Source organism: Biomphalaria glabrata, chromosome 9, assembly GCF_947242115.1.
Source record: "Biomphalaria glabrata chromosome 9, xgBioGlab47.1, whole genome shotgun sequence".
In the NCBI taxonomy this organism is placed as follows: domain Eukaryota; kingdom Metazoa; phylum Mollusca; class Gastropoda; family Planorbidae; genus Biomphalaria; species Biomphalaria glabrata.
The window spans coordinates 44,815,502-44,840,806 of record NC_074719.1 but is presented as its reverse complement, the minus strand read 5'-3'; the positions used below and the strand labels follow the sequence as shown (position 1 = coordinate 44,840,806).

General features: G+C 37.2%; 2 protein-coding genes across 2 annotated transcripts; both read right to left on the bottom strand.

The window, feature by feature from the left end:
* Positions 1-4,335: 4,335 nt before the first annotated feature.
* LOC106050461 (kelch-like protein 8) lies at positions 4,336-11,194 on the bottom strand. Its single transcript, XM_056042023.1, has 2 exons — positions 11,017-11,194; positions 4,336-6,699 (listed from the first exon to the last, which is right to left on the bottom strand). Exon 2 carries the CDS (start codon positions 6,686-6,688, stop codon positions 4,898-4,900), a length of 1,791 nt encoding a protein of 596 aa, XP_055897998.1. The 5' UTR covers positions 6,689-6,699; positions 11,017-11,194; the 3' UTR covers positions 4,336-4,897.
* Positions 11,195-14,603: 3,409 nt separating this feature from the next.
* Positions 14,604-24,439, bottom strand: LOC106050431 (uncharacterized). Its single transcript, XM_056042022.1, has 2 exons — positions 24,324-24,439; positions 14,604-18,414 (listed from the first exon to the last, which is right to left on the bottom strand). Exon 2 carries the CDS (start codon positions 18,356-18,358, stop codon positions 16,139-16,141), a length of 2,220 nt encoding a protein of 739 aa, XP_055897997.1. The 5' UTR covers positions 18,359-18,414; positions 24,324-24,439; the 3' UTR covers positions 14,604-16,138.
* Positions 24,440-25,305: the final 866 nt, after the last annotated feature.

The following is a 25,305-nucleotide window of genomic DNA, read 5'->3' as shown; positions in this document are numbered from 1 at the left end:
TCCCCAATTAAAAACATAAAATTGTATCTAAACATTAATATTATTCCAAGAATAATGTGTAGAAAAAAAATATAAATCTATATTACATAGATCTAAGATTTACCGTACTAAAAGAGGAGAGAGAGGGGGGGGGGACAGTGACCAGGCGCGCTCTGCTAGTAGAGCGCGCGCGAGCAGGTGAGGTCACGTCAGTACGTCATCATACGTGCGGATAGACAGCTGCCAAATAATTGACCTGAAAAACTAGGGTCCTTCGATGTAAAGTTTTACCAGACATAGATCTAGATCTGGATAGAGTTCATTTTGCACGTGCGCATGCGTGACCTTTTAAATAGATGTACTCGAATGAATGAAACTATTAGAATATATCTTCCACGGCTTTAGGACGAACGAATGCATGAAAAATGCTTTAGAATAAACAAATTTGAATGTTAAATTTGATTAAAATATGAAATGAATGGACTATAATTATTATGTTCATGTGTTAAAGTATAAAACTATCTTTACGAAGAGAAATTATAACATCTTAGAGTTTAATTAGAGTTTTAGTTTTAGACCTAGGAATAGAAAGATGTGTAACATTACGGTATCGTCTAATGAAAAAATGCTCATCAGGAATTCTACATTCACAGATATAAGGAACGAATTTATGTAAAAAATGCTTTTGAAACACAAATTTGAAGGTTAATTTTATTAAATAATGAAATCAATAGACTATATTTTGTATTTTCATGTGTCAGAGTAAAAAACTATCTGCGCAAAGTGCAGTTCTTAAAATTAGATCTAGATCTAGATCCTTTCGATCTTTTCTCATGTAAACATGGCCTAGATCGATGAAGTTATAATGCTTTCATAGAGCAGGTCAACTTTTTTTTTTGAGTGTCTTAAGTTTGTTCTAGGGCTACAATACATACACTACGGTCTAAGTTGGTACCGAAGAAAAAATTTCTGCCAAGTTTTATCAAGATTGGTCAAATGGTTTTGATTTCTATACGGGGACATACATACGCCTCACATTCTACTTTATATATTAGATTATTCAATTTGTTTGATATCAAATAAGGAAAAAAAACAAAGTGTAAATTATTTATATAGAGTTCTTCCCCTTAGATAAGCTTATTTTTTTTATGTAACTCCGTGGAAGAAGGTGCATCCATTTATAAATGGTAAAGTTATGGTTGAGCATCGAGTGGAAATATAAACGCTATTTAAAGTTTCGATTAGTCGAGCTTATTGTCTAAATATTCTAAATGATAATAAGTCACCAGAGTTGCATCCTACATTTATACCGAGGAAGAGTTATGAAGCAATCAGAATCAACCATCCGTGAAATATTGTATTTGTATTTCCTCTCTCTCTCCATCTCTTTCTCTCTCTCTTTGGGTCAACTTTCTTTTCTCTTTCTCTCACTCTTTGGGTCAACTCTCTTTTCTCTTTCTCTCTCTCTTTGGGTCAACTCTCTTTTCTCTTTCTCTCCCTCTTTGGGTCAACTCTCTTTTCTCTTTCTCTCCCTCTTTGGGTCAACTCTCTTTTCTCTTTCTCTCTCTCTTTGGGTCAACTCTCTTTTCTCTTTCTCTCTCTCTTTGGGTCAACTCTCTTTTCTCTTTCTCTCCCCCTCCCCCCCTCCCCCAGTGAACAACAATTTAATTTCGAAATATTAAATATATAGTAATAACTTAAGGGAGGTAACTCAGCGAGACACATGTGTTTATTTACAAGAGGACATGACAAACACATAGGACATCTGCCTTGAGCACAGCATCTTCATCTCGGCTCTAGACCTGGGCGGAAATCGTTCTCTCTCCCTAATGTAAACGTTCTTCCTAGTCTGGTTTCTAGAAGTGCGCACCTTCTGCACTAGCCTGGATTGCGGTGCGCATGGCAGAGTTATAACAATATTGTTGTAACCCTGCCTTGCACCTGTGCTTGAGTCGTAATCATCTTTTTTTTTTGAAGTAACGTCTGTATCATTTAAGATAAGATAAGATATTTTTCCCCATCCGGTGCAGACAGAGCCGTTGTCCGCTGGGGGTATATTTATGCTTTCTTCCCTGTCGACTATAAAGGTTTTTCTTTGGGGCCTCAGCCAACAGCGGCCTTTGTGAGAGCTTTTTCAGATGCCATCAGCTGACAGCTACTTTCCCCTAACTCAAAATATCAATAGAATGAATAGCCCATGACTTAACGTCGCTTTTACATAATACTTCAGGCCTTCCGTGCATTTGGTTGTGTTGTTGTTGTTGTTGTTGTTATTGCTGTTGTTGTTGCTGCTGATGCTGTTGTTGTTGTTGCTGTTGTTGTTGCTGCTGTTGTTGTTGTTGTTGTTGCTGTTGTTGTTGCTGCTGTTGTTGTTGTTGCTGCTGCTGTTGTTTTTGCAGTTGTTGTTGCTGCTGCTGTTGTTGTTGTTGTTGTTGCTGCTGCTGCTGTTGTTGTTGTTGCTGTTGTTGTTGTTGTTGTTGTTGCTGCTGCTGCTGCTGTTGTTGTTGTTGCTGTTATTGTTGTTGTTACTGTTGTTGTTGTTGTTGTTGTTGCTGTTGTTGTTGTTGTTTAAAACGACATTTGCAGAGAATTGGACATTTTCACACACTAGGCCAAATTCTGCCGGACAAGGACATGACCCCCCCCCCCCCCACACACACACACGTTAATTCTTCCACGCTTTATTCCGGATCCATCTGATATTTTGCACAATCCTATTGCACAATCATTTATTGTAATTAACTGTTGGTATAAAAATTATTTTTTGTTTGGCATCAAACAAGGTAAAGAAATCGTAGTTGACGAATGGTGTGATATAAGCTGAATTAGTCCCCTTAAAGGTCGCTGGTTTTAAGTTTCAGACTAACAATAGATAACAATAAAGCCTTTTATTTTCATAAGAACCTTACTAGCTCTAAGCCTTTCATTTTCATTCACGTCGCCCCCCCCCCCTTTTTCTATTTTTTTTATAAATTCACTCACTTAAAAAGCGATTATTATAACATTCAACCAGATACACAATTCTTTTCACGGCCAGCACCCCTTTCCCCAACTGGAAGGGCCGGTCCTACAGATTGCGGGGCCCTATGTGAAACGGATTGCGCGGGGCCCAGTCTGGGTAGCGATAAGAATAAAAAGTGACAATTAAGAATTAGTATCAGAAAAATAAATTCATATTTGCATTATATTAAAAATCACTGTCAAATTAGCCTTACGAGCTATCTACGGTAGATAGTAGTGTTGTAACAACATCGACAAACATTCAGATCTTCCTTTTAGATTTAGGCCTACTATCGACAAGCAAAATATCGCTTTTGTTGTTGTTTTTTTTTGTATATTTTAGGAGGTCGAGATAGATTAAGTTCTTTATTTGAATGACAGTGACTATCAAAGTAAATTAAGTATTTGAACTTCTTGTTTTGGTTAAAATTCGCCTTATTATTACATTTTTTATTCAATGAAAGCTGACATTGCCGTTATTTTAATCGCGAGTAATATTGGTGTTTTCCATATTGAATGACGCCCCGAAATGACAATTTTGTCTTTTTTTAAAGGAGATTCGTATCAGTTTTCTGAAGATTTTGATAATTTCAGGAGATTTTCGTGACTTTTTCGTATATTTTGCAATTTCAAGAGAATTCCAGGAACCCTTTAATAATTATTATTATAGCTTTTATATAGCGCTACTTTCATGCTTATAGCATGCTCAGAGCGCTTTTGGTCCAATCTCTCATATGGACCAGTGGGGGGGAGGGGGTATTTAGGAGTTGGTTTTCCGTGCTGCCTTTAGGCGCTCAGTAAACACAACTCTGCCCGCGTCGGGTGTCGAACCTCGAGCCCCCTTCTAGATAGCCAAGCCAAGCCAAGTTCAAGCGTACTGGGCCTCTCGACCAAATGGTTTAATTTAATAATTTACACCTAGAATTCGCGGGCCTATGAAAATGTGGGGCCACTGCGGCCGAATAGGTTGCAGTGGCCTAATACCGGCCCTGCCAACTGGTCTAGACAAGTGACAGCGTATTGAGAAGGCTAAAAGCATGATATTGCATGACTGATCCAAACTAATTGATACAATTACACCTAGTATAAGCTTTTTAAAAAAAACATATATTTTTTTTAATTGCACTACAATAACGTTTCATGCTGGTCCAATCACTTTGTCGACCTGTGGAGGAAGAGGTAGCCGAGAATAGGTTTATGTGCTACCTTTAGGCGTTCAGCAAACACAAGTGAACTCTGGGTTTGAACTTGGGACCCTAGCAAGGTAGCCATGCGGCTTATGTACTCAACAAATCCAAAATTCTTATCAATAAAAACATGTTTACCCTAAATAATTAAAAAAACGACTAGTTTTATGTGTACAAACATTTATTTTGTAAGCTGAGATAAACAAATAAAAATAAAATACTAAACCTCTTATATGATAGACATTCTTCCATATCAGGTATTTAAATTATACACATTTTAAATGACTCATAACATTATCTAGTAGATATTGTAATTATATTATATAGTCATCTGTAGAGCTTTTTGTTAAAAAGTAGGTATTAACAGTGTCTTAGCTAGGAATTTCGGGGCCCCGGGGGGCTTGACCTCTTTAGGGGCCCCTGCATTTGACATTAGATAATGGCGTAAAATTTAATGAAAATAACAAATTGTGGACACTCATTTGGGGGACCCTCAAGTGGGGGCCCGGGGGATTTTTTTATTTGCACACCCCCCCCCCCAACCCTAGCTATCCCACTGTGTATTAACGTTTGTTTAAAGAGAAACGGTGTATGTCCTGCAGTTATGATGTACAGAACCTATATATATCTTAAAAGTCTTCACCTGTTCAATTTTTCTCCCCTTCTAAGACATGAAAAAATGTTTCGCGTCTTTTGGTCAGTTCTGTATGAGGTTTATAATTTATTCGCCTTTATTTAATTAGAGATTTCGAAATAATAAAGGGGACAAAACTTGTCCCTCCATAGGCCATGTCAAGAAACTCTAATGACGAGTAGATGGATTTAATTTCTGGTATATATTTCCCATAATCTGGGAATTCGCCACAGACATATAGTGTGTCCTTGAAAAGTACGGACCCTTTCAGTAGAGCTTGAAAATCCCAGATTTTTTTGATGAATGTAAATTGAATTGTTTCAAGGCGTTCGACCTTATACAAACGCCCAGATTCGTCAATTATGTACGTGAAGAGTTCATTACTGAAGCTTGCCATGTTGTCAGCGGAGAAATCGAGATCAGTTAAACGAGTCCAGATATTTTGTTCTGTGTCCCAGCAATGAACTATCGCCAGGTCGTTATTTCCCACCGACTCAAAGACAAGAATACTCCTCTCGAAACTGATTGCGTACTGTGCGTTGTTAATGGCGTGGTAAAAACTCTCAGTCACGATCGTCGATCGGCGATGTCTGCAGGTTGCTCCATGGCTGTGGGGTCGAAATCTTTCAATTTTTTTGTTGTCCGAGTTAAACATGTAAATGAACCTGTCATGTGACAGAAACAGCTTGACCTCATTGGGCGAGAACAAAACGTTGACCCAGTTATTGTTGCAGAAGTGATACACTCCTTTCCTGTTGGTGCCGTTGAAGCAGCAGTAGAACTGGCCGTTCACGTCTATATACTTAGCCTCTGAGAAATAGCCCAGGTTGGGCGTGTAGAGCCACATATTTCTTTGAAACGAGTAAACCTTAAAAATACATCCACACATGATTCCAACGTTTTCGAACGGACTGCTTTCCCGGTGAATGGCCGCGTTTGGCCAAAATCTATTTTGAGTATTGGAATTTTTAAACACCGAAGCTTCACGCCAAATGTGTTCAACCTGAGAGTTACTACGTGTTAACCTATTCGTTAAAAGAGTGTTAATGCAAGCTTCGGAGACTAAAAAATATCTGGTAGCTTTTACAAGTTGAAGCAAATGCTTAGTTCTCTCATTGGACTGACCCAGAACTGGCTGAGATTCTTCTCTTTTTTTAGCACCATCATTGAAGTCATTCTCGGAGTTAACTTTAGCATCAGCTTCATTAGCGACAGTCAAAAAGTTGTTGGTCTCATCACTTCCATCACTTGCCTGGACATTGGAAGCTGTCGGGTCTTCATAACTGACCCAGTCATAGATTGAAAATAAAACATCGTCTTCGGAGCTTACTACAAGATGTTCGCTTTCAACAAGCTTGAGAATGTCTTCGAAATCTAATTGCAAAAATGCTTCCGTGTTTCTGAAAGACATAAAGTTCTCAAGCATGAAAGGAAAAACGATTTCAGAAAATCTGGTAAACTGAAGAAATTCGGCTTGATTTCTGTACATTTCCAAGTTTTCCACGGACAAATTTTTAACCACAAAGTCCTCACAATGTTTAATTAAGAAATGAATTTGAAGCTGATGAACTGCAGACCAAACTTCCAGGACATTGTCTGTAGTCAACAGCTCACATCCGGTGTATAGAGTTTTGAGAATGAGCTGAAAAATGTTCAGGGAAATATTCTGCAAGTCAACTTTCATTTCCCGTTTCTCTTTCATATGCGATCTAAATAAACTTCTGAAAAACTCCGAACAAGAGGCAAGTATAAAACTGTGGCACTTGATGCATGCACCTTCAATGTTGACCTGAAAGTCTTCGTTCTCGTGTTCTTCCCAAAAGGTTTGTATAGACCCAACTATTTCTTGGAAAATATTCCGATGATGGAAATCTTCACAGCTGGTCATTGTGCGTTGTTCTGAAATAAACATTGTGTATACATAATTAGAATACAAGGCATCACGCAGAAGTTAAGTGTTGAGTTTTAATTTGTATTTAATCAGTTTTATTTAAAGATTGTACTAAGTGTAGCCTATATAATCTCTATATATAATTCTCTTCTTCCCTCAAGAGTTTTGTGGAGTAGTAAGGAGTAAAGGAAAGATCACTCTGCTGATAGTCCACGAGAAAACAAGAGGGGGAGAGGGGGGGGAGAACACGTAGTCACAACATAGCAGGGCAGGACCGTTGCAATGTCACTTTTTTTTATATTTCTACCTCACGTTAAAAAAAAAAGGGGGGGGGGAGTTATCTACTCAATAGTAACTATCCAGGCGACAGAGCACACTCAAGAGTTTGGACACAATGGAAAGATCACTCTTTTATTTTTGCAACGCGGACGGAGGGAGTTATCGTAGGTAATTTAAGAGCGAAAAAAAAAAGAATTGTCGTCTGTATGAGTTTTCAAAAGATTTTAATAATTTCCGTATATTTTGAAATTTCAGGAGATTTCCAGGACCTCCTGACAGGAGGCCGCGGGAAAACTGTTATAAGTTTAAAATGGGTTAATTTAATAATTTAGACACCTAAAATTAGCGCGGGCCCTATATAAGTGCTGGGCCCACTGAGGTCGCATAGGTTGCAGTGGTCTAAGGTTGGCCCTGCAAAATTGCGGCGTATGCTACACCGCCAGTCGACTAGTACATTTATAAAAGAAACAAGACAAAAACAAAAACATTCTGTGACATGGTCACATCATTGACACATCTGCGGTTCGCTCACATAGTTCGATACCCTTTAATGTAATTTACTTTTATGCGATTCGGTTTGCAAAATAGTGTACCGAATTAGCTTTGGCTCATCAGTAAAGAAAAGTTCCCCCTTTTAGACCTTGTGGTCTATAGGGCAGATGATGTAAAGGTCATCTGTTTCTGTGGCCTACGGTTAACGAGGGTGTTATGTGGCCAGCACAACGACCAACCGCCTTTACTTTTCCCAAACTAATGTCAGTTACCCATTAGAGCTGGGTGGGCTCAGAGGCGCCCGAAGATCCTGAAGTTAAAAATCCCTGTCTTCACCAGGATCCGGACCCCGGTTCGGTAGCTAAGCGCTTTACCGCTCAGCCACCGCGCTTACCCTGGCCTAACTGTTGTCTTATAATTGATCTAATTATTTTGAAAATGCTCAATCTCTTATTCGAATCCTCAAGAAAAAAAAAAGTAATCAGTAATAAGACTTTATTGTTCTAGTGATATGATTTTGGTTTCTTCTTTATTGATCTAACGATAAAATACACTTCTAATACTTTACAAATTGTGAAAGGAGAAATTACTCTCAGCCCGTCTTCTCTACACTCGTATCTTTAATTATAAAGTTTATATCAGCTAATTCTGTCTGTCTTTCTATCTGTCTGTCTGTCTGGTATAAAGTTTGTGCTTTTTTTTCCTTTTCCATTTCCCATTCTCGAATCAAGTTGAAATTTTGCAAAAGTATTCATTGTACTCTTGACAAGACAAGAATCAATTTTAAAAAATAACCAATTAGTTAATGAATTATTGGTGATTAATTATTTTATTTGATATCGAAATAAGGGGAATAACTGCTATTTAGTGAAAGATTTGGACTTATCCCCTTAGTACGCGTCATGCATTCAATCATGCATATTAACCAATGACTTATATCCTGCCAAGTCACTGGTTTTCCTGGTTCGTACTAAGTTGAAATTCTGAATAATTATTTATAGTCGATAACAATACACGAATTAAATCCAAAAATTATAATTAGTACCGGTACTAATTAATTATCTTTTTATATAGCAGAAAGGGCGCTAAACCCTGCAATATTCAGATAAACGGCAGTAATAAGCAGTTCTTTCCATAAGATTTTTTTTTAATAATTTTTTTTCTTTTGCTTGTTTTATTCAATTTACTTTTTTATTTGTTAATTGGCAGCCGCGGGAGAGGTAGTGTGCAAAAAATAAAAGCAAGTACCGAATAAAGAGGTTGCGTATAGTCGAGTCTCAGAGCTGATAGTCAAATCTGTTTTCTTACGTAACCATAGAAACGACGGGATAAGCGATTGCATGGAAGATAAGACTTGTTAACTCTTTCTCTCCGTAATTATTTACCTCATTCTAATGGAATCAACGTTTATATCGTCGGTTAGGAGAGAAAGAGTTAAGTCTTAAGGTTAGACTAGTATAATCTGTCTTATGTCTTATCTGTCCTATGGCTTATAAAGAGAATTTCTGATTTAGAGAATGTCTGATTTAGAGAATGTATGATTTAGACAATGTGGTATTTAGAGAATGTGAAAATCTGATTTAGAAAATATCTGATATTGAGAATGTCTGATTTAGAGATTTCCTGAAATAAAAAATTCCTGAAATAAAGAATGTCTTAATTTTAAAAAATGTTTGATATAGAGAATGTCTTATATAGAGAGCGTCTGATATAGAGAGAATGTGCTATATAGAGATTGTCTTAGACAGTGTCTGAATGTTTGATTGATAGAATGTCTGATTTTGAGAATATCTTTACAACGCTAACGGTGTGGTCCTTTGGGGAACGGGGTCAAGGCGTCTCTTACAAACCCCTCCCGGTGCAATGAAAGCGCTTTTATGCTGTTCTAAAGCACCTCTGCGAGTCTGTTTTGTTTTGTTTGTTTTTTCTACCCTTTTGGCATATTGGACTAGCCGTGTTTCTTTCTACAGCTGTTTCCAACCGGGCGCTACGCTGAGGATGGGAAGCGGAGCCCGGATGCCAAGCCACTTGACCTCGCAGTGATGATCAACGTTTATGCCTATATTCTATAACAAGATATAATTTATCTCATTGTGTTGCTGGACGTTAGAACTGTCGTGTAGAGTTGAGCCATAAGCTCTTGAAACTGTCAGGGTGAGTTGAGCCTTAAGCTATTGAAACTGTCAGGTAGAGTTGAGTCATAGGCTATTGAAACTGTCAGGTAGAGTTGAGTCATAGGCTCTTGAAACTGTCAGGTAAAGTTGAGCCATAGGCTCTTAAAACTGTCAGGTAGAGTTGAGCCATAAGCTCTTGCAACTGTCAGGTAGAGTTGAGCCATAAGCTCTTGAAACTGTCAGGTAGAGTTGAGCCGTAAGCTCTTGAAACTGTCAGGGAGAGTTGAGCCATAGGCTCTTGAAACTGTCAAGTAGAGTTGAGCCATAAGCTCTTGAAACTGTCAGGTAGAGTTGAGCCATAAGCTATTGAAACTGTCAGGCAGAGTTGAGTCATAGGCTCTTGAAACTGTCATGTAAAGTTGAGCCATAGGCTCTTAAAACTTTCAGGTAGAGTTGAGCCATAAGCTCTTGAAACTGTCGTGTAGAGTTGAGCCATAGGCTAATGAAACTGTCAGGCAGAGTTGAGTCATAAGCTCTTGAAACTGTCAGGTAGAGTTGAGCCATAGGCTCTTAAAACTGTCAGGCAGAGTTGAGTCATAAGCTCTTGAAACTGTCAGGTAAAGTTGAGCCATAGGCTCTTAAAACTGTCAGGCAGAGTTGAGTCATAAGCTCTTGAAACTGTCGTGTAGAGTTGAGCCATAAGCTCTTGAAACTGTCAGTCAGAGTTGAGCCACAGGCTCTTAAAACTCAAGGCGAACAAAAGCGAACAAGAGCTTCCTTTCATTTGCCTTACAAGTGTTTAGATTGACACTTTCTTTTCTAGTCACTCGTTCACTCCGGACTAGATACTACGAGTCCGAAGGCCGTCCCACCTGGAACCACTGCCATTTTTCTTTTTCTATACCAGGCTAACTATGCGGGACTCGCCATTTTCATTTATGAAACTGACCCTTGAGGAACGGCGCTTGGATTGTTGACAAGGTCGTTGGAGCTGTTTCAAAACCCCGCAAAAGGCAATGGAATTATTTTGGCACCCTATAAACGTCTTGTTTCGCTAGCAGTTCGCCTATTTGTTACTTCTTTAAAATTTTCCACGCGGGCCACTATGATCCTCGAAATAAAGAATTTACCATCACAAAAGAGATACAAGACACCGATAGCAAAGACAAACAGACACAAACACTCTTTTGTTCCCCTGGCAATCAAATCATTAAAATAAGAACAATCTGGTATAAACTTTGTCACATGTAAATTATGAGTGAGTCTGGTGGGAATGTACACTTTGGTTTCTTATAGTTATAATGTTTTTTGTTTGGTGTAATGCACAAATTGTAAGACAAATTTCAATTAAGATTATTATTATTATTATTATTATATCTGGCAGGGTAATATGCCCGGCTGTTGCTGGGCTTCGCGTGGCAATACTTTCAGCGTCATTACCTTGTAAACACTGTGACTTTATCCTGCACACGCTAAATTAAGCTGCGCCTTGTCTGAAACGTCAATATTATAATTTAAATCGTCTTGGTAACAAAACGATTCCACACATTGCTAAGCATATCACAACGCGCTGAAGTCTCCTTCTGTATGGTCGAGTACAAATTTGTATTTTCCATTTCACTTCCGTTCGATGTTGTTATTTAGTTTAGAGCAGCGCACTAAATGGTGCATTTGAGTTTTCGGAGTCTAGGTCTAGATCTAGCTATAACAAAGTTCTAAAGCAACGGCTACTTCTTTTCTTTTCTAAAAGCGAAAAATCTAATTTTTTTAAAATCTCTTATGCAAGCAATTTTATCATAAAAATCCAACACCACTTTTACAACTATTCACTATTAATAGTAACAAACACGAGAGGTTCTCTAACAATTTTATTGTTACAGTGGATAACAATTTACCATATCTTTCACACATTTATGCAAATGGTTTTAGACTTTTTGTTTAAAAAAAATTTTTTTTTTTACATTTGTATTGCTACGTTATATAAGTTCTGTCCTACTAACTACTACATTTACCCCAAATTAATGTTTACTTTTTTTTAAGAGAAAAAAATCTATAATACATATAAGTTGGACATAATTTAAAACAACACTTAATAAGTAGGTTTTTATACTAACGCGTGGACTGCAGTGCTACTCCAAAGCCACTTAACAAGTAACTAAAGGATTTATTTTTTTTTTAAGGATTTCAATAAGAGGTTGACTCTTTACAAAACAATTAGATCAATTAGATATTCATTATAAGACATCAGTTAGGCCAGGTTCACATTTTACTTTACATTCACTTTCACCTATCCTTTGGTCTGCTGGACCGCTGGGGTACCACACAAGATCTGTCAGCCTTCTTTCTCCATTCTTCTCTGTCGTTTGTCTTTGATAGAATTTAATTTTGATGTTATTTCTGAAAATATTGATAGGCCCTACCTGCCTTTTTACCTGCCTGGGTGGACCACTTTGGGGGCCGATTTTGAGTTTGTGTTTCCACACAAACTGTCTTTGTAACCTTGTTCAATTATGTGCATTCAATAACAAATTAGACTACTCTAAGAATTTTAGCTTCATTTCTTCTTTGTATTTAGTTGGTAACATTGAGGCTCAAAGGACCTCATTCACCAATCGTAAACAAACAACATTTAGACACCTGATTATATTGATAAAACAACGGGAAAAAAAACTGTCACGTGATAGCCATTGTGTATTACGTAATTTGAATAGAAGAGATAGAGAATCACGTGGCTAAATGTTTTGTTTACGATTGGTAAAGGAGGTCCATTAAGCGTTCTTGTCATAGTCAAGAATGGACGGGCCTGCCATTGAAAGAGGTTCTATTTAAGGTCAAAAAGACAGGAATGGAGAAAGACGGTCGACAAATCTTGCATGGTGCCCCAACGGTCCAATAGACTAAGGGATAGGTAAAAGCAGGGGCGGACTGGTTGTCAAAATCGGCCCGGTCTTTTCTATACAATCAGGCCCATAAATTGCATATCACTCTATGGACATTCAATTATAGGCTTGCCTGTCCTCAAAATCGTTATGCTGAGTTTGAGTATCGATCACTGTACACATGCATTCAATGAGCTCTATATTTTTATCAGAAATATAGGCCTTATGTTGTTTTTAAATCGCTAAGTGTGTAGGCCTTAAAAGAATGAAGCCTACTAGCAACACTGTCTATGGGTGTAGGCTATTACGTTATTTCGGAAAATGTGTTAGATTAAATTAGTATCACACTGTAGAGAGATTTCTTTTAAACACGATGCCGCTTTTATAAGAGAATATTATAAAACCTTTGACAATTTAATACATAGTGGCATCCATGCGGCCCTTCCGGTGGTCTACCGGCCCATTTAGGTACCGGCCCAAATCCCTTATAGCCGGTCCGGCCCTGGGTAAAAGGTAAAGTTCATTGCTTAGTTTATCCATAGATTATGGCGAAAACCTAATGTGGAGATTGTCATGCATGGTGGGAAACCAACCAATAGAAAGTTGTTAGGTTTTTTTTTTGTGTTTCCCGCGCACAAAATATAGGAAGTGTTAAGCAGTGTTTGCATAATAATTGCTGTGCACTCTTTAGCCTTTGAAGAATCGATTTTTCTATAGGCTCTTCTTTTTATTTAGTTGGCAATTTTAAAGTTCAATGTAGGGTCTTTGACCTAGTTTAGTTATATCGTGAACATCGTGAAAGCATATTTGATCGAGCACCTTAACCACAGATTTATTCATAAGGTTTGAGACCCCAAATAAGAACCTGTTTCCGTCGTCTAGAATTACTTCCCCTTGTTTTAGGTACACGTAGATTTTATATTGAGCAAAGCTGTACAGTTCTCAGCTTGCTGGTTTTATGTTTAACTTAAAGTTAAGTAAAAGTTCCCCCTTACAGACCTAGTGGTCTATAGGGCAGATGATGTGAAGGTCGTGTTTCTGTGGCCTACGGTCAACGAGGGTGTCATGTGGCCAGCACAACAACCAACCGCGTTTACCTTTCCCCAACAAATGTCAGGAACCCATTAGAGCTGGGTGGACTCTGAGGTGCCCAAAGATCCAGAAATTAAAAATCCCAGTCTTCACCGGGATTCGAACCCGGAACCCATAGTTCAGAAGCCGCCGCACTGTTTAATTTGCACTAGGAAAATTAACGAAATGTTGCATCAGCTTCCGAGTGTAATATATATATATTTTGGCTCCAGACCTCTGCTGCCTTGCAGCTATACCCAAACCTGAAAAAGGCTTTAGGAGCTTATGTGATAGCGGTTTGTATGTTCTCTGTGATTACAAAATGTCAAATACCTGTACCTTAGTTTTAATTTTTACAAAGCTTATATCAACTCTCTGCCTGTCAGGTAAACAATTTGTACTTTGCACAATTATTCATTGACATGACAATATAGTAATCAATAAAAAAAATTAGTCGATTAATTACTGGCTATTAATTATTTTGTTCGATACCAACAAGGGAAATTAATCCTTCAGTATTGAAAGATATGGTTAAATATATTGTCCCCTTAAATAATTGTACACTTATTTCTTCCGCAGCCATTCTTGGATCAAGTTTGAAGCAATTATTGATTGTACCTAACAACATGAATCAATTGAAAAATTAACCAATTAGTCAATTAATTATTGGTAATTGGTTATAATGTTTGATATTTAATCATTTTTACATTCTTGAGTGATCTAGTAAGAGTGGAGGTCTTTGTCTAAGACAGGGGTTCTCAACCTGTGGGTCGCGACCCCCTTGGGAGTCTATTGATGATTTGCCAGGGGTCGCCTAAGACCATCGAAAAATGTGGATTGTTATTGTCTGCTCTTCTATTGCTGTATGTGTGTGTGTGGGGATGGAGGTCGCGGAGGAGTGGGGGATTGTAAAAAGGGGTCGGCGAGCATAAAAGGTTGAGAACCGCTGGTCTGAGATAATGTTTCTTTTAAAAAAGTATTTCTTATATTTTGCTTGTTTTTCAATATATTTATATCAAACCTTCAAATTCAAAAACCAGGACAGATTTTCCACATGAAGAGAAAATAAAACTCAAATTCATCATTTTAAACCATTCTTTCTGTTATATTAATATAAACATAACTTTTCATTTCCTTAACAATAACAGTCTGGATACAAAAATGTCATCTATATGTATTACAAAACAAACTTCGAATAAATAACAAGATCAATCAAACTGAATGCTTCATGATTATAAATGGAAACATCAAGTTAGACCTGTATCACACCAAGTGATCAAGCTTTTAAAGAGAAATCAGCCAATCAGCTCCCCTTAGAAATGGAAAGACAGAGGATACATTTAGGACTTAGGTATTTTTGTCCCCTGAGCAACTATTTTACCATACATTTTTTCTGGTTGGCTTCCTTCCCAAATGGTATCTTGCCTAGAGTTATATCCCCCTACTATGCTATACCAGAGTCTGAGTTAATAATTCCATGCAGTATTAGGGTGCTCTTCTAAATACAACCCAGTCAGAGTCAAATCTTAAAATACAAATTCTAGTCTACAGGTGGATTTGATCATGAGCCACAGTCAGGTAATCAAGGAGTTCATGCCACTTAGCCACACATCAATACATCCACACCTCAGCACAGCAATACATCCACGCATTGAAACATCCACTCAACACATCCTAAGATCAATACATCTTTCCTTTCTAAAACCAGTTGAACAAGTATTATGTTAAGTGTCAGTGCTACTTCTAGATTTATAAGACATCTGTAAATTAGGTCTAGATTTAAATAGTTACCATGACTAGAGAACCTCCTCTATATAATGGTAGTAGCAAATATCAAATATTAGTTTACAAATCTTTTATATTTTTTTTTTAAAAGAATGTATTATTATTTTGATTTCAGATTAAACCATTAAAATTTATTTCAAGCACTGTGATAGAAAAAAAAGTAAAGTTTCCCTTTCAGACCTTGCAAATCTATGAGGCAGATAATGTTTCTATGGCCAACGGTTAACGAGCAGGGTGTTATGTGGCCAGCACAACGACCAACAGCCTTTACGTATTCCCTAACTAAAGTCGGGTACCCATTAGAGCTGGGTGTACTCAGGGGCGATTTAAAAATCCTGAAATTCAAAAACCCGTCTTCACAAAGATTCAAACCCAAAGCACTTAACTACTCAGCCACATCTATCATTCTATGGTCCAATTTCTATTGTAGCAATGTTAGCAGGGGTGGGGGTGTAGGGCAAGTGTTATCTAAGAAAATGGTTTCTCTGCTGCCTTTAAAGTGCTCAGTTACACAAAGCAAAACAGCCCAAACATTTCCCACATCTTCTATTCTTAAATGATTTGCCCTATTTTACATCTGAAACAAAATATATAATAATCAGAAACCAGAACATAAAAACTCAAACAATCATACAGATTCATACTGATAACTTTTCAAGCACAGATAATCATGGATTATTTACATAATGCAACAGAAAATATTTTCACAAATATTGTTTGCACGATTAAAAAGAAAATGTATGTGCATGACAAAAAAATATATATACATATTTACAGAATTTAAGTTGCAGAAATGTCTAGGAACTCTTATTTAATTAAAAGTCCATTTATGAATTAGGGCAACACTTGCTGCACACAAAACAAAAATCTTGTAATTTTATTGCGCATGAAATATTCGCTATGTGCGTGCAGCCTGCGTGCCACCAAGCATCGCAAACCTGGCACTTAACCGTTAGATCTCTACCGTCCCTCATCCCACAGCCTAAACATTTTGTATTTATCTCACTGTCATGAGAGAGGTCCTCGTAGTCCTCCTTGATAACAGTCAGTTCCTTATCTACCAGTCTTCTGATGACAGGGTCTTTCTCACAGTTGTTGTCTTCCACAGTTTGTGAGAATGGCTCCAGCTTTATTTCGGTCTGTTTGTTTTTTTTCTTTTGGCGTTCTATTTTGTCTTTTTCCCGAAGCATTTTCTCGTGTTGTTTCATTTTCTTTCTCTTCATTTTTTTTTCTTCCTTTTCCAGTTTTTTGCAGAATTTCTTCTTTTCTACTTCTTCTTCCACTACCATTTTTCTTTTCAAAGCTTCTTCTCCATTTACAGGACATGGTGAAGCTGGTCTTGTTGTCTCTGACTTCTTTTTTCCTACCAAGGAAGGCATTTTCAGGCTTTCGTCAGATGAGGTCTTTGGTTGTGGTTCTTTGTTCAGTTCATAGGATCTTACAAGGGAGAGGTACAAATCTTTGAATTTCTTAAACTGAATTTCAGTGAGGGGATTAGGGAACTCTTGGGGTTGGGGATTGGCCAATTGTGACAAAAACATCACGAGCTGATCGCGAGACATTTCATCAACCACGAAAAAGGAATATTCTTTAATGGCTTTCAATTGTTGGGAATTCATTTTTATAGGTGCAGCTTGGGTCTGGGGTTGTACATTATTCGAGGGTGATAGAAATGGTGAACAATCATGGCTGGCGGATGAACAAGGCGTCACATTTAGTGAGATGAATGGAAGTGGTGTGACATTAAGGGAGGTGGACAGAGAAGGTGGGACATCACTAGGGCTCAAAGAATGAGGACTGGCAGATGATTGTGTCGGCACTATAATTGATTTTGAAGATTCTTTGTTTTGGTGAGCACTTACAACAGAGTCATCATCTTCTGAGGATGCTTGCCGATCCTCAATTGAGCTCAACTTTCCAGAGCCTACAACTTTTTCTGGGTCAAAAGGATAGATTCCTGCAGCCTTAAAACTCTTCAACGCTGCTTTATGTGTGGTTACTTTTCTCCAGACAGGTCTTAACACTTTAGCGAATGCCTCTAGCTTTACACCATCAGAGTCAGCATGCTGCAAGGTTGCACCAGACCATGTCCGCTCCAAAGCACTTAAAAATACCAGATCCAAGGGCTGTATAAGATGACTGGAATGAGGAGGGAGACCGTACAAAATAATTTGGTGTTCCAAACATAGCTGAGAAATCTCAATCAGGGACGTGTGACAAGGATGTTCATCCACAAGAAGGAGAATAGGCTTTGGGAGATTGTTTGTAAATGGTAGGAAAGTGTCTTGGAGCCATGAAAAAAATATGTTGGAACTAATCCATCCATTTTCTGACACTTGGAGCGCAGCCTCAGGAAAGGATTCCAAGACAATTTTGGAGGAGACATAGTGAGGGTAGATAAGTAGCGGGGAGATGTACCGCCCTACTGCATTGGAACATGCAAGCACAGTGACCTGTGTTCTGGCTGACACAGACTTTGATCCTATGCAACCTTTCACCTTTTTACTTTGAGGGTCAAATGTGAAGCCAATTTTGCTTGCATTGAATATTCTTGCAGGGTTATCTAAAATGGCAGGATCAATGCCATCAAGACAAGATTTAAAAGCTGAATACCATTCCAAAATATAACTTTCAGTTGAAAGGGCTTTTTTTTTACGCAACGATGACAGTTCAGGATGTCTCGTCAAAAAGCTATAGAACCACATTGAAGTGGGGAGGCCATCGTGGCTTCGGGAATATGCGTTTCGGGCAGCCATCATGGCCTGTGCTGCCGCCCGCACCTCGCCGTAATTCTTTCTAAAGCCATGATTCACCAAATGAACTAGCCACTTCACCAGCTTCTCTTCCTCTTGTGTTGTTAAAAGGCACTTATTTGTTGGACCAATGGGTGATGTCCCTGTTAGCTTGCCATACAGAGTGCTTGATGGAATGTTAAACTTCTTGGAGGCTTGTCTTATAGAAAAGCCTTTGTCTTTGATGTACTGAATAGCAGAACTAATAGAATCAGAATCATGCTTCGCATAGGGCTTTCTCTTTGTAGCCATCATGTGTTTTCAGTTATTATTTTAGAACAATAATCTTGAATGTAGTTAAGATATCCTATCTGGAAAAAAAAAGTATCTAATATTAAAAGAATGAAGCCTTATTCTTAAATAGTAGTAAATGTTTAAGCTAATTAGCATAATGTATCGTCCAAAAACATAAAACATCAATAATACCTTGGCACAGCAAAATATTTGAATTTAAGTAAAGTTTTTTTTTACAAAAATAATTAGAAGAATTACAGAAATGGGAATCGAACAGAAAAGTGCCAATTATTATGAGAAACAAAAAAAAAATTATTTATTCATGGTAAACCAATTACACAGACTAAAAACTCAAAATATCTAAGTGTATTAATAAATAAATGAAAAACCATCACAAAATCTCCATATTGATGAAATTATTTACAAATCAAGCAAAGCATTAGGGTTTATTTAAATAAATTTTTACAAATCATGACCGTAGTGGGTTCGTCAAATAGGCCACTTTGAATGACAAAAAGTATTGTAAATATCATTAGCATTCTTTAACCTTTCATAAAAGAACTTTACTGACTATACTGTGTAATACTAAGCACATACTTTCTTAATAATGGAGTAACAACACCATGCCACTGTTGATTAACAATCCTCTATACAGGCCTACAATAAGCAATTTTAACAAATATTATTTATGTATAAATTTTGCATTATTTTTAACATACTTGGGTGAATCTATAACAAGACGCAGACCTAACAAATTAGTAAAAAGAAATTCTAGTTATAATGTATAGATCCAATATTGACAAAACTATAGCGTTTCCAGTTTAATGTGCCTTATAATATTGGGTTGGTTCGTCGCAAGAGCCCAGGATTTTTTCGCTACGAATTTTACTAATTTTACGCCGTTAGGATTGAGAAAGGTGTGGAGGAGAAGAATATGAACAGAATGATGACTTTTGTGAGTGATGAAGGTGAAAGCTAAGAGAGTTGTCTTGTAATAACTGTTCAAACGGTTATTACTGAATTTTAAGGAAGTACAATTTAGTGACAGGGGCATGTTTTGTAATCATCAGCTTAGCGTTTGAGTTAGTGATTACTCAAGTAACTTGTGAAAGATGTTTTGGCACGTTGAAATGTTTAAAGAATAGACTGAAAAGTATCTTGACACAAGAACAGCTGCAAGTTTTCATGTTTAAGTCTGTTGATAATGTTTGTTGATAAGGGACCTTTTTATCCTTAATGCATTTCAAGAACCTTCATATTGCTTCACTCTTTTAACTATGTGGAGGCAATGTGGCTGAATGGTAAAGTGCTTGGCTTCTGAACCGGGGGTCCCAAGATTGAATACTGGTGAAGACAAAGATTTTTAATTTCGGGATCTTTGGGCGCCCCTGAGTTCACCCAGCTCTAATGGGTACCTGACATTAGTTGAGGAAAAGTAAAGGCGGTTGGCCATTGTGCTGGCCACATGACACCCTCATTAACCATAGGCCACAGAAACAAATGACCTTGACCATATCATCATTTGCCCTATAGATCACTAGGTCTGAAAGGGGAACTTTAATTTTTTAATTATATCATTGGGTTCTTATATTTTAATAAAGCTTCTATTCAAACTAAGTAATGATACGATTGTACAATTGTCTGTACAAATTGAGATTTCTGGTATTATAGCCTCTTTAGAAATAAGTCTATCTGGTAGTAAAAATAGAATACACGTTGAATTCTAATAGGCCGATCTAAACCCACTTTATCAAAACATTAATTTAACTTTAATTATTTTTAGGGCAGATAACAATAAATGTAAGTTGTTTGGCAATCAATTTGTGGGCCAGATGTTATGGCAATGTCATGGCCAATTTTGACACCCAGTCTGCCCCAGAACTCTTAGATTAGTTAGTATCTAGTTTAGATCTAGCTATAAATAATAATATAGATCTATATATAATATAGTATATATATATAATAAATAGATCTACTCTGTCTAGATCAGTAGATCTAGATCTATATAATTAGAAATAATCTAGCGGCTAGCGACATAGCGTATTTATATTACATTTATAACTAAAGACACTAAAGTAATCTAAAGTCACTAGATTTAAAGTCATCTAGATCTAACTTCTAAAACGCAGTGGCTTAGCTAGCCATATCATATGCGGGTGGTGCGGGCCACACAGGGCATCAAGTAATGAGGGGACTCAATCTAAGGACAACCTATACTTTGTCAGTAAATACTACACATTTGTATAACACATGAAGAAACAGAAACAAATGTATTTATTTTGCAGCTTTGTTTTTCTCCTATTTGCTATCTTACATTAAAAGTAAGCTGTAGAATATCTTGAATCAAATTAATTTCATTTGTTTAAAGCTCTGAAGGCAACACACTTATACACTTTCTTCAGAGATACATGGTACAGTATTACTTCATTGTTCAATGCTCTGTATTTATAAGAGGGACAAAGTTGTGTTGGTACATTTCTTACTTAATTTTTCAGTACAATTATTTTTTTGCTTGCCCTGCTTATTCTTCTCAACAAGATAAAGTACTACATCTCCATTTAAATCCAACAATAGATTTAATGAGTGATGGAGGTTATCTACGAACATTGAAAAGTATGAGATCAGTAGAGCTCACATTCAGTCATCGCTTCCTGGGAGAGAATTCGTAGTTTGGCTGTAGGGAACAGTATTGACAGCAAGGCGCAAGATTTAACTAAAGAATAGGGAACGATCAAAGAGATTATCCAAAGAGAATCCTAGACATCGTTCATTTTCTCTCAAAGCAAAATCTGGCACTCCGTCCGTGGACATAGCAAATACATTAAAAAGGGTAAAAAATCAAAGCAATTTCTTGGATTTAGTGAAACTATTATCCAAGAAATAAGAACCACTCCTGACAAAACATGTGCTTCGAACCAAGCTTAGTTCCACACCAAATGCGTAAATGTCCCCAAAAATACAAAATGAGTTTATTGTGATTTTGGATGATACGAAAATATGATGAAAATAAATCTTGATGGTGTTCCGAACACTATTGACAAAAACAAATTTCCTATGGAGAGAAATAGACTTCAATGGTTGTCGCAGTTTCTTCAGAAGCCTCCAACTTATGAAACATGGATCAGTTGAGCTCTTGAGGTTTATAAAAACATATTCGCTAGATGAATCAGTCTCGTATATCACCATCTTGAGTCACACATTTCTGACGATTGTGGTAAGTGTGGCTACATGCAAGCAAAATAGTTCTAAGCTTTAGTTAATCTAGAATTATGACACACTTATTGGGCAATTCGGTCTATTGACCAAATGCTGGTATAAAAAAAGATTTTGATAAAATTATTAATAAATTGCTACCAAAAACCTACCAAAAAAAGTTAAAAGCAGCATGTATGCAGATGACCTTGCCTTAATTAGCACAGAAGAATATGTAGGAACATCTAAATTTCAATTACAAGATGCTCTTGATAAACTCAATAATTGGTCCAAAGACTGGGGCATGTCCATTAACACAAAAAAGACAACATATACCATATTCTCACTGTCAACAAAACAACAAACAATAAAATTAACATTAGATAAGGAAGCTTTAGAAAAAAATGACAGCCCTACTTATCTTGGAGTCACCTATGACCCGAGACTAACCTGGAAAAGCCAAATAGATAAAACACAGAGTAAAGGCATCCAGAGACTATCCCTCTTGAAAAAATTAGATGGCTCAGATTGGGGAGCTAATCACAACATCCTGAAAAAGACCTATACCAGTTATGTTAGACCTGTACTAGAATATGGTGCCACAGCATGGGGCTCAGCAGCCCAAACCAACCTAAGAAAAATAGACAAGGTTCAAAATATTGGTCTAAGGATAATGACAGGAGCAATCAAAACAACACCCATAAGAGCTATGGAGGAAACCGCTGCCCTGATCTCTCTGGATGAAAGAAGAGAAATAAAAATCCTTTCCCAATTCACTAAATTGGAAACCTTGGAGAGGCACCCACTCAAAACAAAAATCCACAAAACTGGCACAAAAAACTGTCTCAAAAGGACCAATTTCATACAGGAATCTCTAAACCTAAAAAAGAAACACCAACTTGAAAAAATTACTCTGGAATCCTCGATACACTATAATGAATCTCCACCCTGGGACGAAAGCCCTCTTCCTACTATAAGGGACCATATTGAAAACATAAAAAGAAAATCTGATTACAGAACAACAGAGCTCAAGGAAATAGTGAACTGTTTTCTACATACAAATTACCCTAGCAATCAATGGATCAGAGTTTACACGGATGGCTCATCCCATAAAGCCACCACAAAAGGAGGAGCTGGAATACTTATCGAATGGCCAGATGGAGGAAAACTAGAAAAATCCATTGCAACTGGAGAGCTCTCTGACAGTCACAGAGCAGAAAGGGAAGCACTAGCACTAGCTGCTACCATGCTAGCAAATCATCCAAGTTCCCCTCACAGTCAGATTGTCTTTCTAACAGACGCGAAAACAACCCTCCAAAGCTTGCAAAACTCTGATTCCCCTTATATTAAAAACCTCAGAGCAGCACTTACAAAGCTCAACAATAACAGCAAAAAAACTGTTATTCAATGGATACCAGCTCACATACAACTAGCAGGAAATGAGAAGGCTGACACACTCGCCAAGAGTGGGAGAACAAACTCACAAGTAAACTCTGCACTCTATCCAGAAGAAATGAAGAAATTAATTGTAGATAAAATAAATGAGAAATGGACGAGCTCCCATCCAAATCACAAGAAAGATGACGCTTACTATAAGCTATCCCGACAAGACCAACGTCTAATCTTTCAACTCAGGACCGGACACAACAGAATGCGACAACACATGTTCCGGAAGCTCAAAATTGGAACCAGTGAAATCTGCCCATGTGGAGTATCACCAGAAAATGCAGACCACGTCCTCCAAAACTGCTCTCTCTACAAAGAGGCCCGTATAAGACATTGGCCCCAAATCACCCCAATAGAAAGAAAACTATATGGAGAGCTCCCTGATTTGGAAACCAATGCGCAGTTCATCTCATGTATTGGTCTAGTCATATGAACACTCCAACATAACAATGAGAACGATAAAGAAGAAGAAGAAGTTAGTAAGAAAGCACCAAGATTTATCTGTAGTACCTTTTTGTAAAAGTGATTTTTTTCCAAATTAGCAATACTTGAACATTAAATACACATTTCTTATGGAGAAAAAAAAGAACGTTTTACTGTTTCATTTTTTTTTTTGGGGGGGGGGGGGGCATCACGAAAGCCTGCCGCATCAGGCATCAAATATTCTAGCTAGGCCACTGCTAAGATAAGATCATTTTTATTGATCCAATCAAATGGAAATTCAGTTTGACTACAGTCGACAACCTACTGTACAATAACAATAGATAAAAAATTCTAACAACATTCACACACAAAACACATAGTTCACATAGTCTTCTAAGACTAAACTACTCATAATCATATTTATAATTATTATAATATTAAAATTATTATAGTATCAGACATTTATTATAGATTCTAAATAATAGATCTAGGTTCTAGATCTACATTTACAATATTTACATGAATCAACATACAGTCTAGTCTAGTAGTACTAGATCTAGTAGTTTAGTCGTAGAGTCTAAGACTAGAGTCTAGACTAGACCAGTAGGTAGACCTATCCTAGAATGTCCTGTCCTAGATGATAAGATCTAGAGTCTAGAGTAGTCATTTACTCATGACTCTAGATCTAGATCTAAAATTTTGACTTAGCCCAGGTTGAAAGTCAATGAAAGTTGAAAGATAGAAAAGAAATTCTGCTTAGAAAGACAAAAGTAAAAGAGTGACACTGACTGTGACTGTGAGTTGGAGTAGTGTGACTCCGAGTGTGACAGACGAGGGGGATTACTCACGATTAGCTTACGCCGACTTATTAAGACATTATGATTTACAGACGTTACTTCTAAAAAGAAGATTTAGATTATTTTACCTTCTAGAGATCTACATCTTTATCTTATTTTATAACAAGTTGAAAGGATCGACTAGAAGATCTGGAGTAGAGTTACTAGAGTTACGCTAGTCACTAGTGACCACTAGGGTGACTAGTGTCTATGTTGTTGCAACTATTAGTACTTTTCTCCAAATTGAAGTTACGAAAGTAAATTTCGAGAATATATTTAGGTAGGTGATACTCACAGACCTACATCCATAGACTATATATTACATATCTATGCCTACATCTAGCTAGATCTAGATTTATATACTGTGTGCAAGCTGTATTACTTGAAGCTTGTGTTGTCATAGAAAAAGTGGCCTTATGGGGTGACGAGTGGGGTAACCATCCCTGGCCACTCGCCTAATACTATAAAGGGGCCCGCGATAAATAGAGTTTTTTTATTACCGTCAGTCCATCGTGCTAATATGATATTCACTCATGATAACTTACGTTATTTAAATGGAAAGCAATATAAACTGTAGATGTCAATTTTAAATTGCTTCAAAAAAAAATTGGGAGCTTCAGGCAGATGGAAAGGGGTACTCTGATTTCAACCCCCGGTGCCTTGCAGTGTTAAGGCTCTCCGGAACTCTGGTGATGCAATAAGGTGTCTGAAATAAAATATGAGCTGCAGGTTATTTATGAAAGGCTTTTTATTAGGAACATTTCAAAAACTTTTTTTTAATGGTAGCACCCAGGCTACTCTAGGGAATAAGTGATTGCAGTCCATCGATCTTGACAGCCAAATGAAATTGAACATGCTACGGAGAATAGAAAAAGGATATTTTGGTGTAGGCTATAAAGCGGCCTTAGACATCAAGCTTTCTGAATCCAGTGATGCTTTAAAAAAAAAAAGCATATTTCTTCATTTATTTTTTTTTAAACATTTTTTTTAGATTTGTTTTCTGACGCCCATATTGAACCAAAGCTAAGTTTGGAGACATCTAAGTTAGTCTATCAGTGACATAGGCTAAAC